The sequence below is a fragment of the Vicugna pacos genome, chromosome 9 (assembly GCF_048564905.1).
Source record: "Vicugna pacos chromosome 9, VicPac4, whole genome shotgun sequence".
NCBI lineage: Eukaryota > Metazoa > Chordata > Mammalia > Artiodactyla > Camelidae > Vicugna > Vicugna pacos.
The window spans coordinates 44,207,156-44,219,700 of record NC_132995.1 but is presented as its reverse complement, the minus strand read 5'-3'; the positions used below and the strand labels follow the sequence as shown (position 1 = coordinate 44,219,700).

The following is a 12,545-nucleotide window of genomic DNA, read 5'->3' as shown; positions in this document are numbered from 1 at the left end:
GTATCTACAGGTTCCAATATCTTCTTAATACTACAAGAAGGAAAATAGGAGTTAATTTAAAAGTAATGGAAGGAAGATTCCCAGAATTGAAGAAAAATGTAGATCTTCAGATTCAAAGGGTCAGTTAAGTGTTGAGAGACTTAATGAAAAATGAATTAAAAAAAATCCTGAGCCTAGGCGTGGCGGGTATAGCTCAAGTAGCAGAGTGCATGCTTAGCAGGTATGAAGTCCTGGGTTCAATCCCCCATAGCTCCTCTAAAAAATAAAATCAATAAACCTAATTCCCACCCCCACCCCCACCAAATCTTGAGCCTAAAAACCTCCAGAGTTCAAAGAGACAGAACAAGTGACTTACAAAAAAAAATGAGAAACAGATTGAAATTTTAACGACTCCTCTTTAATACTGCACGGTAATAGACAATGCAGCAATATTTTCGAAGACTTAAAGGTTCTTTGGTGAGTTTGTATATGCAGTCAAACTAGCATTCAAGAATGATGGCAAAATAAACCTTGTTCAGACAGAAATTTTGAGAAATGTTACCATTCACTATTGTTTACGGAAGAAATAACAAGGAATTATTACAGCAAAAGGTAAAGTCCAAGAATGTAGAAGAGGTGGAGTATACTACTGAGTAGTGAGCAAAAGTTGGCTTTATTTGTGATCTTAAAGAAATAAACATTTTGTATGTTATATAAACAGCTTGAGAGATTATAGAAAAGATGAAAAGCTCTCAAATTCATTTATAGTAGGGTAGCATAATACAGACACCAATGAGATGAGAACACAAAAATTCAAGCCATCAAACTAATCTCATTTCTGAAAATAGATATAAAAAATTAAATGTTAATAAATTTAGAATAGCCATTTATATTATAAATTAGTATAGCAAATTCAGTAAAGCAGTTTATTATAATATAATGATATATATTATAATAATATGTATTAAGTAGGATTTATTCCAGGAATGTAAGAATTGACTATTAATGAAAATCTATTAATGTAATGCACTTCATTAAAGAAAAAACCCTCTATGGTTACCTTGATAGATGCTAACAAAATCATCTGATAAAATTCAATATTTATTCCTGACAAAAATTCTTGACAAGCTACATACAGATAGTCACATATTCAACTTAAAAAAGGATATTAACAAGAAGCCAAGAACAGACATTATACTTAATAGTGAAATACTAGAAACATTTTTAAAAAATGAGGAACAAGACAAGGATGCCCTGATTTTATACTGTTCAAAAGGTCCTGGTCAATGTGGTAAGATGGAAAATAGACTGTATAAATGCCAAAAAGGAAAATAATTTTAAAAAATCCAAGACAGTTGACTAAAGATCTGATAACAGAGCTCAATAAAGTGGAAGGAAAAGAGTTTTTCTCTACATCACTAACAATTATTAAAATTAAAGGTACAAAAGATCTTATTCATAAAACCAGTAACAACTGTAATATGTCTAGGAATAAACTTAGCAGGAGATCTGTGAGATCTATAAAGAAAAGGGTATAATCTTACTGAAAGGACACATAAGAAAACTTGAATAAAAGTAGAAGCCTGTCATATTTCATAAGGTATGCTAATTCCCTCCAAATAAATAAATAATTTGAAAGTAAGTCAACATGAATCTAAAGTTCACCAAGAAAAGATGTACAAAAATGGCCAAGAAATATTTGAAAGTATGGAACAGTGTAGGAGGACCTGCTCTAAAAAGAGCTATCAAAACATACTCCCAGTTAAAGTCAGTATGAAAAACTGATCTTGGTGCAGGAGCTGGCAAGTAGATCAAAAGAACAGAAAATCCAAAAAGCGAATAAGTACATATACTGAGTTGGTGCTTCGACTCAGTGCGGAAAGGATGGGGTGCTCCGAAAGTGGAGTTGGGAAACCTGGAGATCCATTTTGATGAATATAAAATTATAGCCTTTTCTCATTATGTATATAGGAAACATGAATGTATGTGTGTGTGTGTGTGTTTATTTTCCAGGTGGACTAAAGATAAAAACATAAAAATACAAAATCATAAAAGTGCTAAAAGAAAATATAAGATAAACCTTTGCAATCTTGGGGGTAGTGAAGGCCTTCCTAAACAAGAATAAAACCTAGACTCTAAAAAGGAGGACTGAGAGATTTAACTCTGGAAAAGTTAAAAATTTCTGTATGTTGAAAAATACCATTCATAAGGTAAAATGGAAAAGATACAAACTGGGAGAAAATATTTGTAACTTATATAATGAAGCATTATCACCTGTAGTATATTATGAACTGCCTATAAGTCAAAACAAAAAATACTAACAACCAACAAAAAATAGGTTAAGGGTTTAAACAATTAACTCATAAAACAGAAATCCACAGGATCAATACAATGGTGAACTCAGTACTTCATTCACAAGGTGGGCGCTATGATGTGCCTCCCAGATCCCCTTCAGCACCGAAGGACTTACTCCCCCAGCTGCTGGGAGTGCTGCTCTAAGATAGCCCTCAGCTGTCAGCCGTTTTTGGGGACAGCCTGAGCTGAAGAAAACTTTTGCCCAAGGTCATGCCTCTCCTTAGGGACAGCTCCCATCTAATCACTGATCAACATGGAGGTATAAAGGCCTTAATTTAGACTTGCTGTAAAGGTCCTTCCAGCCCCAGAGCTCCTCATGGAGTTGGCTGAGGCCTTTGCTGGGACTATCATAGCTCAACTTCTCCCTCCGCCCAATCCTGCTTCCCTCCACTTCCTTTCACAGGTGTGATGCCAGGAGCTCTCTAAAAATGTCCTGTATGCCAGTCTTTCTCAGAGTCAGCTTCCTGAGGAATCCATCTCACAACTATTAGAACTAAAGGAAATGAAAATTGTAATGAGAAAACCTGTCCCCACCCCTGCTCCATCCATCAGTTTAGCACAACATAAAGACTGAAAACATATCATGGGAATGTCGGAAAATTATTGTTGGTAAAAGTGTAAACTGGTAGCATCTTATATTAATTAAGGAGCCTTAAAATTCCTCAGGAGCAATCTTACAGGAGATGTGAAGGCTGGAAGTTCAAAGCTGAGGGCTACAAAATTCAAGGGAAGGAATGACACTGGTTGAAGGTTTGGGTTTTTGGCAGAGAGGCTGGGGCTGTTACAGAATCACCTGGGAGCTCCTGGCCTGAGTGGTTTAAGTCCTACCTGACCGACGATCCCGCTGAGCTCCCCCTCCAACATCTTTACTTGGCACTCCAGTAACTCGATGTTGCTCAGGGAAGTCTGGTATTTATCCCTGTAGAGGTTTAAGCTCCTTTCTAGGGAGACGATCTTGTCCCCAGCTAAGGCGAGTTGCTCCTGTGCCAGATGGAGCTTTTCCCCTGTGTCCTCATTATGATTTCCCATTTCTTCCTCATAGAGAATCACCTGTTGGTATAGGAATGAAACCACACTGAACCCATGGAAACATCTAATGGGGAAAGGATATGGCTATAAGACCCTATGCAGAGGAGTCATATCTTAACTAGAAACCCAGATGCAAAGTGTAGGCCCAGCACAGATCTAAAAGCTATCATATATAAAATCAGAATGTTAATGATTAGAAATTAAAAAAAAAAAAAGACTGTCCTGTTTAGGTGGTAAGCTTCTTAAAGGCGGGGACCATTTCTAGTTCCTATTCTGCTTGTAATGTAGTTAAGAACTTGATAAAGCCTTGTTAGTTGATTAATAGGAATGAATTTGTACAGCTCCATTTTTTAAGGGCCTGAAATGCCAGTATTCTTTCTTTCCTAGGTGTTCTCCAGTGGTCTAATTTAGGCAATGCGGAGCCCCTCGTGCACACAGGTCCATGTCAGCAAAGTTCCCTAGAGTTAGTGGGGGAAGTGACCTGAAGTTCCTCTGGGATTTGCACCATCTTTCTTTAGATTCCTTTTCTTCCTAATCAATTAATTGGTCAGCCAAAGGACAGATATTTATTGAGTGCTCACGAGCCATATCTTTGGTGCTTAGGGATATATATGTCTATTAAACATAGGCTCCTTATAATTTGGGGGAGATACGATTTAAAATTAATAAGCAACTGTTGAGTGTGCTCAATTGTATGGCTTGAATTATATATATTGAAGGAGTTAAGAGCAGGAGGGTCATCAAAGAAGAATTCATGTGGGTTCAAACAGTTCAGTAGAATTCAGATAGAACACATTCCATTGGTCTAAGCTAATATATTTGCTGCCTGCCATTAGAGATTTGTCTCAGGAAAAGATCTTTTAGTTTGAAGTGTTTATTTGGTAAGGAAAATAGGAAAGGAATATTTTATATTCAAATGTTTATAACAGAAGCTGTCAGTGAGGCCTGCTCATGTCCCCTTGGCACTCACCATTCCTCTGAGTGCTAAACACATTCCAACCACAAGCATCTTCAGTTCTTTGCCTGAGGGATGCTCTGGCCCCAGGAGTCCACTCAAGCAGAGGAGAAAGACAAGGCAGGTGACAAGTACTAGGGTGTTCATACCCCCAGGTGCAGCCCTCAACCAATGATTGGGGTGGTTGGCTGGGATCACTCTGAGGTGTGTTCTACACTATCTCCCAGAGTTTTCCAGAGGGACTGAACCCCAGTTTCCCACAGCAGTGATCATCTTAATATTGATTTTCCTTATGGGTTTCCTGCCCTTGTTTGATTCACTTCCTACTCTCTCACCATGCTTCCTAGGATCACCTCTTGATTAACTTGTCTTAGGGTCTGCTGTTGGAAAACCCAACCATAGATTGAAGCTTGATGCTTCTGTGTAACAAAGTATTGGGAGGAACTTGGCAGAATGCCTAAAGTAATTTTTCCAGTGCTTTCCCAGTTTGGGTTCTGTGTCAGTGACGGCTACTTGCCAAATCACACAACAATTCTTTCCCTCCTCCTTGTAATAGAATCTTGACTTTATTTGGGACAGTAGTGCACCTCACTAAAACACTTCATTACTTTGCCTTCCTAAGAAATAGCTGTAGCCATGTGACTAATGCTGGCCAATGGTATGTAAGTGAAAGTGTTGTGTGGGACTTCTGGAAATTGTCCTTAAAAAGGAGAAGTGTGCCTTTCTCTCCCCACCCCACTTCCCACCCTGATCCTGATTATTTGGAACAAAGATGTGATGGTTGGAGCTCCAGTAGCCTCTTAGGTGGCCAAAAAGTGGAAGCCTTGAGCTGATGATGGTGGAGCTGAAAGATAGGACCCTAGGTACCTGATAACACATGCAGTTACCCTCAAAGTCCTAGACCACCTCTCTCTGACCTTCTTCTATATGTCAGAGAAATAAACTGTCTTATTTGAGACACTATTACTTTGGGGTTTTCTGTTTTATGGAGCCAAATAGAATCCCAACTAATTCAGAGTCACTTTATACAGGCTGGACTTGTCTAAATTATGATGAACCTGCCAGTTTTAATACAATCCTTTCATTAGCTTTATTAAACCATGAGTTTCCCTCCCAATCCTTTTCAAAGCAAATTCCTATTGGTCATAATATTTCCTTAAAAAAATTACATGTTTTTAAGTCCCCTCATAAAGCCCCTGGAGTTAGCTCTTAAGTAATGGCATCATTCAAGACAGTCCTTGGAATTTTATCTTTAAAGGCAGAGGAAGAAAATGCCAGAGGAGGCTGCCCATCCCATTTCTTAGAACCCATGGTCTTACGACTGCTACTGCTACCATCGTCCAGCTGATTGTGGTTCTGTAGCACTGGTCTTTGGAATTTACTTGGGATTCCACGAGGATGACACTCTCTGATTTAAAAAATACTACGCTGGGACATGAATAGAAATGAATGTCCAGAATGTACTTAAGGTAAGTCTGTTTGATCTAAAATTTCCAGTCTGAAGAAAATGACTGATCTGGTACTCTCAGTGATTGACTCAGACTCAACATCTGATTATCTTATCAACTGTGCAAGTGCCAGGAATTTATATATTATCAAAATCTGATTTTTCTAAAATTGGTTGATTTAAAGGAACTTACACCTCTTTCACAACCCGCAGAGACCCAGCGTTGTTTGCATTTAAATTGCAGTGGTAATAAACAGAGGTAATGAACCTACACACACACCAGACACACGTACGCATGTACCACATACCCGACATGCATCAATACTGGATCTCTCACCCAATTATGACATTCTGTTTACTTCCCTCCATCCAGCTTCCAAAAAAATCAAGAATTAAAGAGGGGAAGTTAATAACACCTGCTCAAGATGTTGTGAAGCTCTCCTCTGTTAAGTCTAATGTTTGCTTTCTATTAAGCTTGGCCTGATTTCTGTAGGTACACTGGGCATATGGGACATCTTCATAATTACTCTGTCTATACCTCATCTTCTTTCATTTTGCAGTGATGGTGGAGAATAACCAGGTCGGAAGTCTGCTTCTCCAGGACGGACTCATACTGCAGGAGGGAACAGTAAGAGGTCTGTAACTCTTCCGTGCGGAACTCCAGTTCTTGCTGAAGGGCCAGCAACTTTTTCTTGAGTTGCTGGAGTTGTCTCAGATGACACTGTTTACTAGGTTCAAATTCCATGTGTGACTTCTCGAATGCTAATGCTTGCTTCTTATTCTGCAACTGAGATAGAATATACAGCTTTAGATTGTCACTGAGCATGCATTCATTCTTCGATTTTTTTCATTTGTTCAACCATTCACATCCATCTATCCATCCTTTTATCTTTTCATCTCCAGAGCACTTCTTCAACATTTTACTCTATTTCACATGGAAACGTCACTTTGTATTTTCACTCTGTAGGAAGGATTTAGAAGAAGGAAAAAATCATAGTTTCTTCCTACTATTTAGATTTACCACTCATTATTTAGGTCCGAAGAAAAAACATACACATAAAGGACCTAGAGAATAGTATAAAGATAAACGTGATAATATGCTTATGTTTTGTCTTCACATATTAAGATAATACAATTGACCTAGAAGGGAAATGGATTTCTGGTTATAGTTCTTGGACTAAACTTGATTATTAAAAATGCCCAGATAAAAGGACAAACTCTTGGCAAAACAGCTTTCCGGAATGCTGGGAAACAGGAGGCAGAGATATTGTTCAGGCACATTTGGGTATTGACTTTGTCTCCTCCTGACAGAAGATGTGACCTTGCAGATGCTGAGAGAGAGTGTGTGTGTGTGTGTGTGTGTGTGAGAGAGAGAGAGAGAGAGAGAGGGAAAGAGATAGAGAAAGAGAAAGAAAGAGGGAGAGAGATCTCCTGGCCAGTTTGAAATGCTGCTAGACCCAACCTACATTTTCATTTATTCATTCAAAAAACATAGGTTGAGGACGTACATTGTATCAGGTATTCTGCTGATAGGACACATCCCTGAGTTGTTTATTCTAGTACAATTGAGGTCTTTGCACTGTTGCTTCTATATTTTCTTGCCCATCATTCCTGGTGACGTATAAGAGAAAGGCAGATGAAGAGGGTGGCCTGTAGGCATTCCTTAGCTCCCATCTCTGCTTATTATCCTCCTATTCATACTTTAAAACTCTGTCCAAATCCTGCTCTCCTTCCTGTTTTCCCTGCAAAGCTGTCTTTGCACCAATACCAGACTTTACATGTCTTTAATGTGGCATTTCACCTCCCGCCTTGCATTGAAATGATCTCTGTGTGTCTTATCTTTTAATTCGATTATAAACTCCTGAAGGACAGCGGCCATGTCTACTCCTATAGGGCCTAGATTAGATTCATGCACAGCCAGGTATTGAACGAAAGGAGGAGATAAAATAGAGAATAAGCAATCTTGTTGGCTCCCAAGAATTTGAGCTCATGGCCTTGGCTTCATTAAGAGAGTACTTCCAAACTTTTTAAAAATTGACTTTTTTTTTAACAGTTTTATTGAGGTATTCTTTATCTATCATAAAATTCAACTGTTCTAAGTGTACAACTTAGTGATTTGTAGCAAATTTATAGAGTTGTGCAACCGTTATTACAATCCAGTTTTAGAACATTTCCATCACCTCAGAAAATTCCCCCATGCCCATTTGTCACTCCCATTCCTACCCCAGCTCCAGGCAACCACTAATCTGCTTTATGCCTCTACAGATTTTCCCTTTCTAGACATTTCATATAAATGGAATTGTACAATATGTCATCTTTTGTGTCTGGCTTCTTTCACTTAGCATAATGCTTTTCAAGGTTCATCCAGGCTATAGTGAGAATCAGTATTCTGTTCATTTTCACTGCTAACAGTATGAATACATCCTATTTTGTTTATCTGTCCACCAGTTGATGGATGTTTGGATTGTTTCAGTTTCTGGCTATAGTGAATAATGCTGCTATGGACATTAATATAGTAGCCGTTCTGTGGATATGATATTTTCATTTAATTAATTTGTTCAACAAATATTATGGTTTACCTACTATGTGCCAAGCCTTCTTCTAGGTAATAGGGATACAGAGTGCATAAAACAGAATCCCTGCCTTCATGAAGTGTGCATCTATGGGGGGTGAGGTGGTGGTGGGATGAGTAGGAGGAGAGAGAGACCGAGGGAATGGGGGGAAAGAGGTAGCAAATCAAATAAGTAAACTGTGTAGTAGACTAAAAGGAAAAAGAGCTCTGGAGGAAAGTAAAGCAGGGGAGGGAGATGAGGAATGCCAGGATGGAGGCAGTTATAGTTTTGAATTAAGTGTTTTCATGGAGCACCCCATTGAGAAGGTGACATTTGAGTCAACACTTGGAGGAGGCAGGGAAGCAGCCTGGTGGGAATCTACAGCAGGAACACTCCAGCGAGAGGGACCAGCAAGTGCTAAGGCCTGGAGGAGGGAGGCACCTGGGGGTGTTTGAGCGGCCACTTTGTTCCAGGTGGAGCAGAGAGTGAAGGGAAGAGTAGCACCAGGTGAGGTGAGACAAGAACAGGAGGTATAGTCCTTTAGGACCACATAGGCCTTCCTAAAAATTAACTTTCCCTTTCAGGGAGATGAAAGGCCACTGGAGGGTACTGAGCAGAGGAAAGACAGGATCTCCTTTAAATGATACAAAGAACACACTGGCTGTTCTATTGAAAATGAACTGCAGGAAGCCAAAGACAGAAGCAGGGAGACTGGCAAGGAGGCTGTGCAGGAAGCCAGGCAAGAAGGGATGGTGGCATGGACCAAGGTGGAAGCTGGGAGAAGTGGATGGATTTTAGATCTATATTTGAAAGTAGACCCTATAGGATTTGCTTCAGCACTAGATGTGGGATAGTGGGAGATAATGGTCATCCAAGAGCGGACGACTCCATGGTTTTGATCTGAGTAACTGGAGAGATGGAGTTTTAATGAGATAATTCTGTAAGAACTGGGAATGATAGGAGAGAAGATCTTCTCTAGTGAGATTGGGTGAGGCAGCACAGATAAGGTAAGGGAGGCTCAGCCCAGTTCAGGACTAGAAAGACAACAGCTGACTGTGCCGGTTCAACCTGAATGAGAAGATGGACAGAAAATGGACCACTGTGGTTAGCAGGCAAAAGAAGGCCCAGGCAGAGGCAAGCTGAACTCTTGGCCTGAATATCTGGTGTATGTGGCCAGAGAGAAGTTGATGAGACTTCTTTCCTGAGCCAGACAAAGCTGAGTTTTATATTTACTCTGTGTAGCTATTATTGCCAACATTTATAGTAAGTGTTTCTAGCTAAGCGTTTTCATTCTTTCCATGATAAGAATGTTGCTATTCTCATAGCTCATCTGTGAATGAGGTTCAGAGAGAAGGGACTTGGGAGTGGTGTGTGTGTGTGTGTGTGTGTGTGTGCGTGCGTGTGTGTGTGTGCATGCACACAACATGTATAGGGGAGGGTCTCAAGAACCCAAGTCCTCTGTCTATACAGGTAAACTGAGGGGTGTGGAGCTACTTGGAAAAAGACAGGGTCATGAATAAATACTGAATATGGATAGAACTAAAGCAAACGAGTGAACATCTGTACGGTTATTTCAGAAGGGCTTGTTTTAGGGAAGCAAATACTCATCAAAATCCTTATCAAATTTTGCCCCAATCCTATTTCTCTGGGCTTTGTTGAAGGTGACTTTATAAAACAACGGAACTGGATTCCTGGTCCTTCTAGTGCTTGGGTGTAACTGTGGATTTGGATCTGCCTTTCCACTGCAGGAATGCATGACCCAGTTGACGACTAACTGGTTTCCTCACTGTGTACTCTTTCTTTGCTTCCCTGTATTTCTATGTCCCCACTTCCTATTCATTACTCCAAAGAATGAGAGAAGTTCTCTTCTTTTAAACGAAGCCAAACCTCTTTCCTTAGGGCTTCCCCTCCAAGTACATCATCTGTACTTAGATGCGTTCATAATTATTCTTCGACTTTAAAGCTTCCTGTGGGTAAAGAATGTCTTTTCCTAGTATAAAGCCTAGCAATCTGGCAGTGATACAGGCAAACTGTTAATACTTTTTATTCCTCAGAGGTCATGTTGAACCTCCTGGATTTAATTTTGGTTTGAGGTAACATGATAGACCAACCAGATGATAAGAGCTTGCTCAGATCTATCAGTACAGGGCAAAGGTAGCACCTGACCTAATTTGTCTGGTTATAAAGATCAAAGAACTGCTCATACCTGCCGAGAAACTAGCCTTGGATGAGAATTTTAAACATTTGCACACTATAGATACCTATGGGTTTAGAGGAATCATATTTCAACGACTTGGAGAAATGCCTAGACTTATTTGAGACCTATTAAATTTCTACTTATTTATCCTTAAGTATTCAAAAGGTTATTTTCTTAATTCTAGATGAATAGAAAATGACATGCTATGGATTAAGCCTGCATTTCACTTATATTTGTATCAAAGAGCAGTGTCACAAAGGCATCAATGCATTTCCTACTGCTTCTTTGTCTTTTTTAAAATTTTCTTTACAGTGAAGACATAGGTATTTTATTAGACTCTTCTTTGACCTTTAAACTGAGATCTGGAGAAAATGAGCAAGTTGGAAGTAATCTTATGGAAGTAAGATTAATTCTTAAAATGACCATCCAGTGTCGGACATGATTCTAGAGGCCATCTGGTCCACCAGCATTTCTCAGATTTCTATCCAGGCCTCAGCTGTCAAAGACAGATGACTTGGCCACCTGTAGGAAACTGTGCCCACATTTAGAATACTTTTTAGCCTACTTATGGTCAAAGAGATTATAGCTATTGCTCCCTCCTTGCCTCTGTGGCCACTTGACCACGGAAGGAAATTAATTGGCCTAGCATGATTCGCCTTTTGAAAAGTCACATTGGTTTCCACCCAATACTTTGTGCTTTTCAAGTTGATGCTAATTGATTGATGTTAAGTTCTATATTTTCCCAGATATTGAAGTTAAGCTGACAGGTCTATAATTACCGGGATTGTCCTTTTTCCCTTTTTAAAAAGATGAGCACTTCATTTACCCTTTTTCAGTCTACAGGGACTTTCCTTATCCTCTTGAGTTCTCAAAAATAATCGCTAGCAGCTATGTAATAACACCTGCCAGCTCCTTAAGTACTCTTCGAAGTATGTCATCAGGCCCTGCTGCTTTGCCTACAGCCGGCTTTTCAAAATACTTTTTAACCATTTTATTCTCTCTTCTAGTTTGTGCTCTCTTCTGTCTCAGGTTGGCATTGCTCTGATAACTGGATCCCTGATGATTTTTCTTTTTCTTCATTTAAGAGCAAAAAGTCCCATCTTTTCCCAGTCATTGTCATGAACTTCTTTCCCTATCTTTGAAGTGTGAAGTTAGATATTCCCTCAGTTTAGCCTTATATCAGTAGATAGTTTTATCTGTTACTTCTTATATCTCCTACAAATCGCATTTCTTGTACTTTCTTGTATTGGTAGAGTGTAGGACTGTGTGTTTAAGTGGACATGCATTTCTTTTGGACACATCTTCATGGTTTAGACATTCTTCTCATAGTGATCTCTGTTTACCACAGATTAATTTAAAAAAACCCACCTCTTTATTTTGGAATAATTTTAGATTTACGGAAAATTTGCCGAAGTAATACAGAATGTTCTCATATACTCTTCACCTATCTTCCCCTAATGTTAACATTTTGCATAATCATAGTACATTTGTCCAACTAGGAAATTAACATTGGTAGATTTCTATTACCTAAACTACATACTTTATTTTGATCTTATCAGGTTTTCGACTAATTTCTTTTTTTTTCTGTTCCAGGATCCAATCCTAGATTCCACATTACATTTAGCAGTTTCACTGAAGGTTTTTTTTCCACTCCCAATGATTCAAAGTGATATCTTCATGTGATAATTTCCATAAAGAGTTCGTACTAATCTTTACATATTCAACTAATTACTTTTATATGCAGAAATCAAATTTCTTACAGTTTTATGCGAAAAATAATGTCCTCCCTCCATACACTTCCAAGACACTGACAATCCGAGCTCTACTGAATATCGGGGTGTTTGCTAAAAGAGCCCAGGATACTGCTCCTTTTCTGGTTTGATCATCCTTTTATTATAATATCTCTGTTGTTCTTTTCTCCTTTCACTTTGATGGAGGCACTTTTGATTCCTGGGCAGGGTCAGGACAAGAGTGAGGCAAGTGATGTACACATTTTAAGGAGGATTTCAGTCTCAGGGTCAAGCAAGGGGA

General features: G+C 39.1%; 1 protein-coding gene across 7 annotated transcripts in view; it reads right to left on the bottom strand.

Annotated features, from left to right (window-relative positions):
* The window catches only part of PMFBP1 (polyamine modulated factor 1 binding protein 1), a 58,058-nt gene that overhangs the window by 35,242 nt on the left and 10,271 nt on the right, over positions 1-12,545 (bottom strand). For all 7 annotated transcript variants that reach the window (XR_012075747.1, XR_012075748.1, XM_072967650.1 and 4 more), the window contains 2 exons: positions 6,304-6,552; positions 3,163-3,384 (listed from right to left, as the gene is read on the bottom strand). Coding sequence is in view for 5 of the 7 variants with exons in the window: in XM_072967650.1 (XP_072823751.1) it covers positions 3,163-3,384; positions 6,304-6,552 (471 nt within the window). In the remaining 2 variants the exon portion in view is untranslated. The remainder of the gene's footprint in view (positions 1-3,162; positions 3,385-6,303; positions 6,553-12,545) is intronic.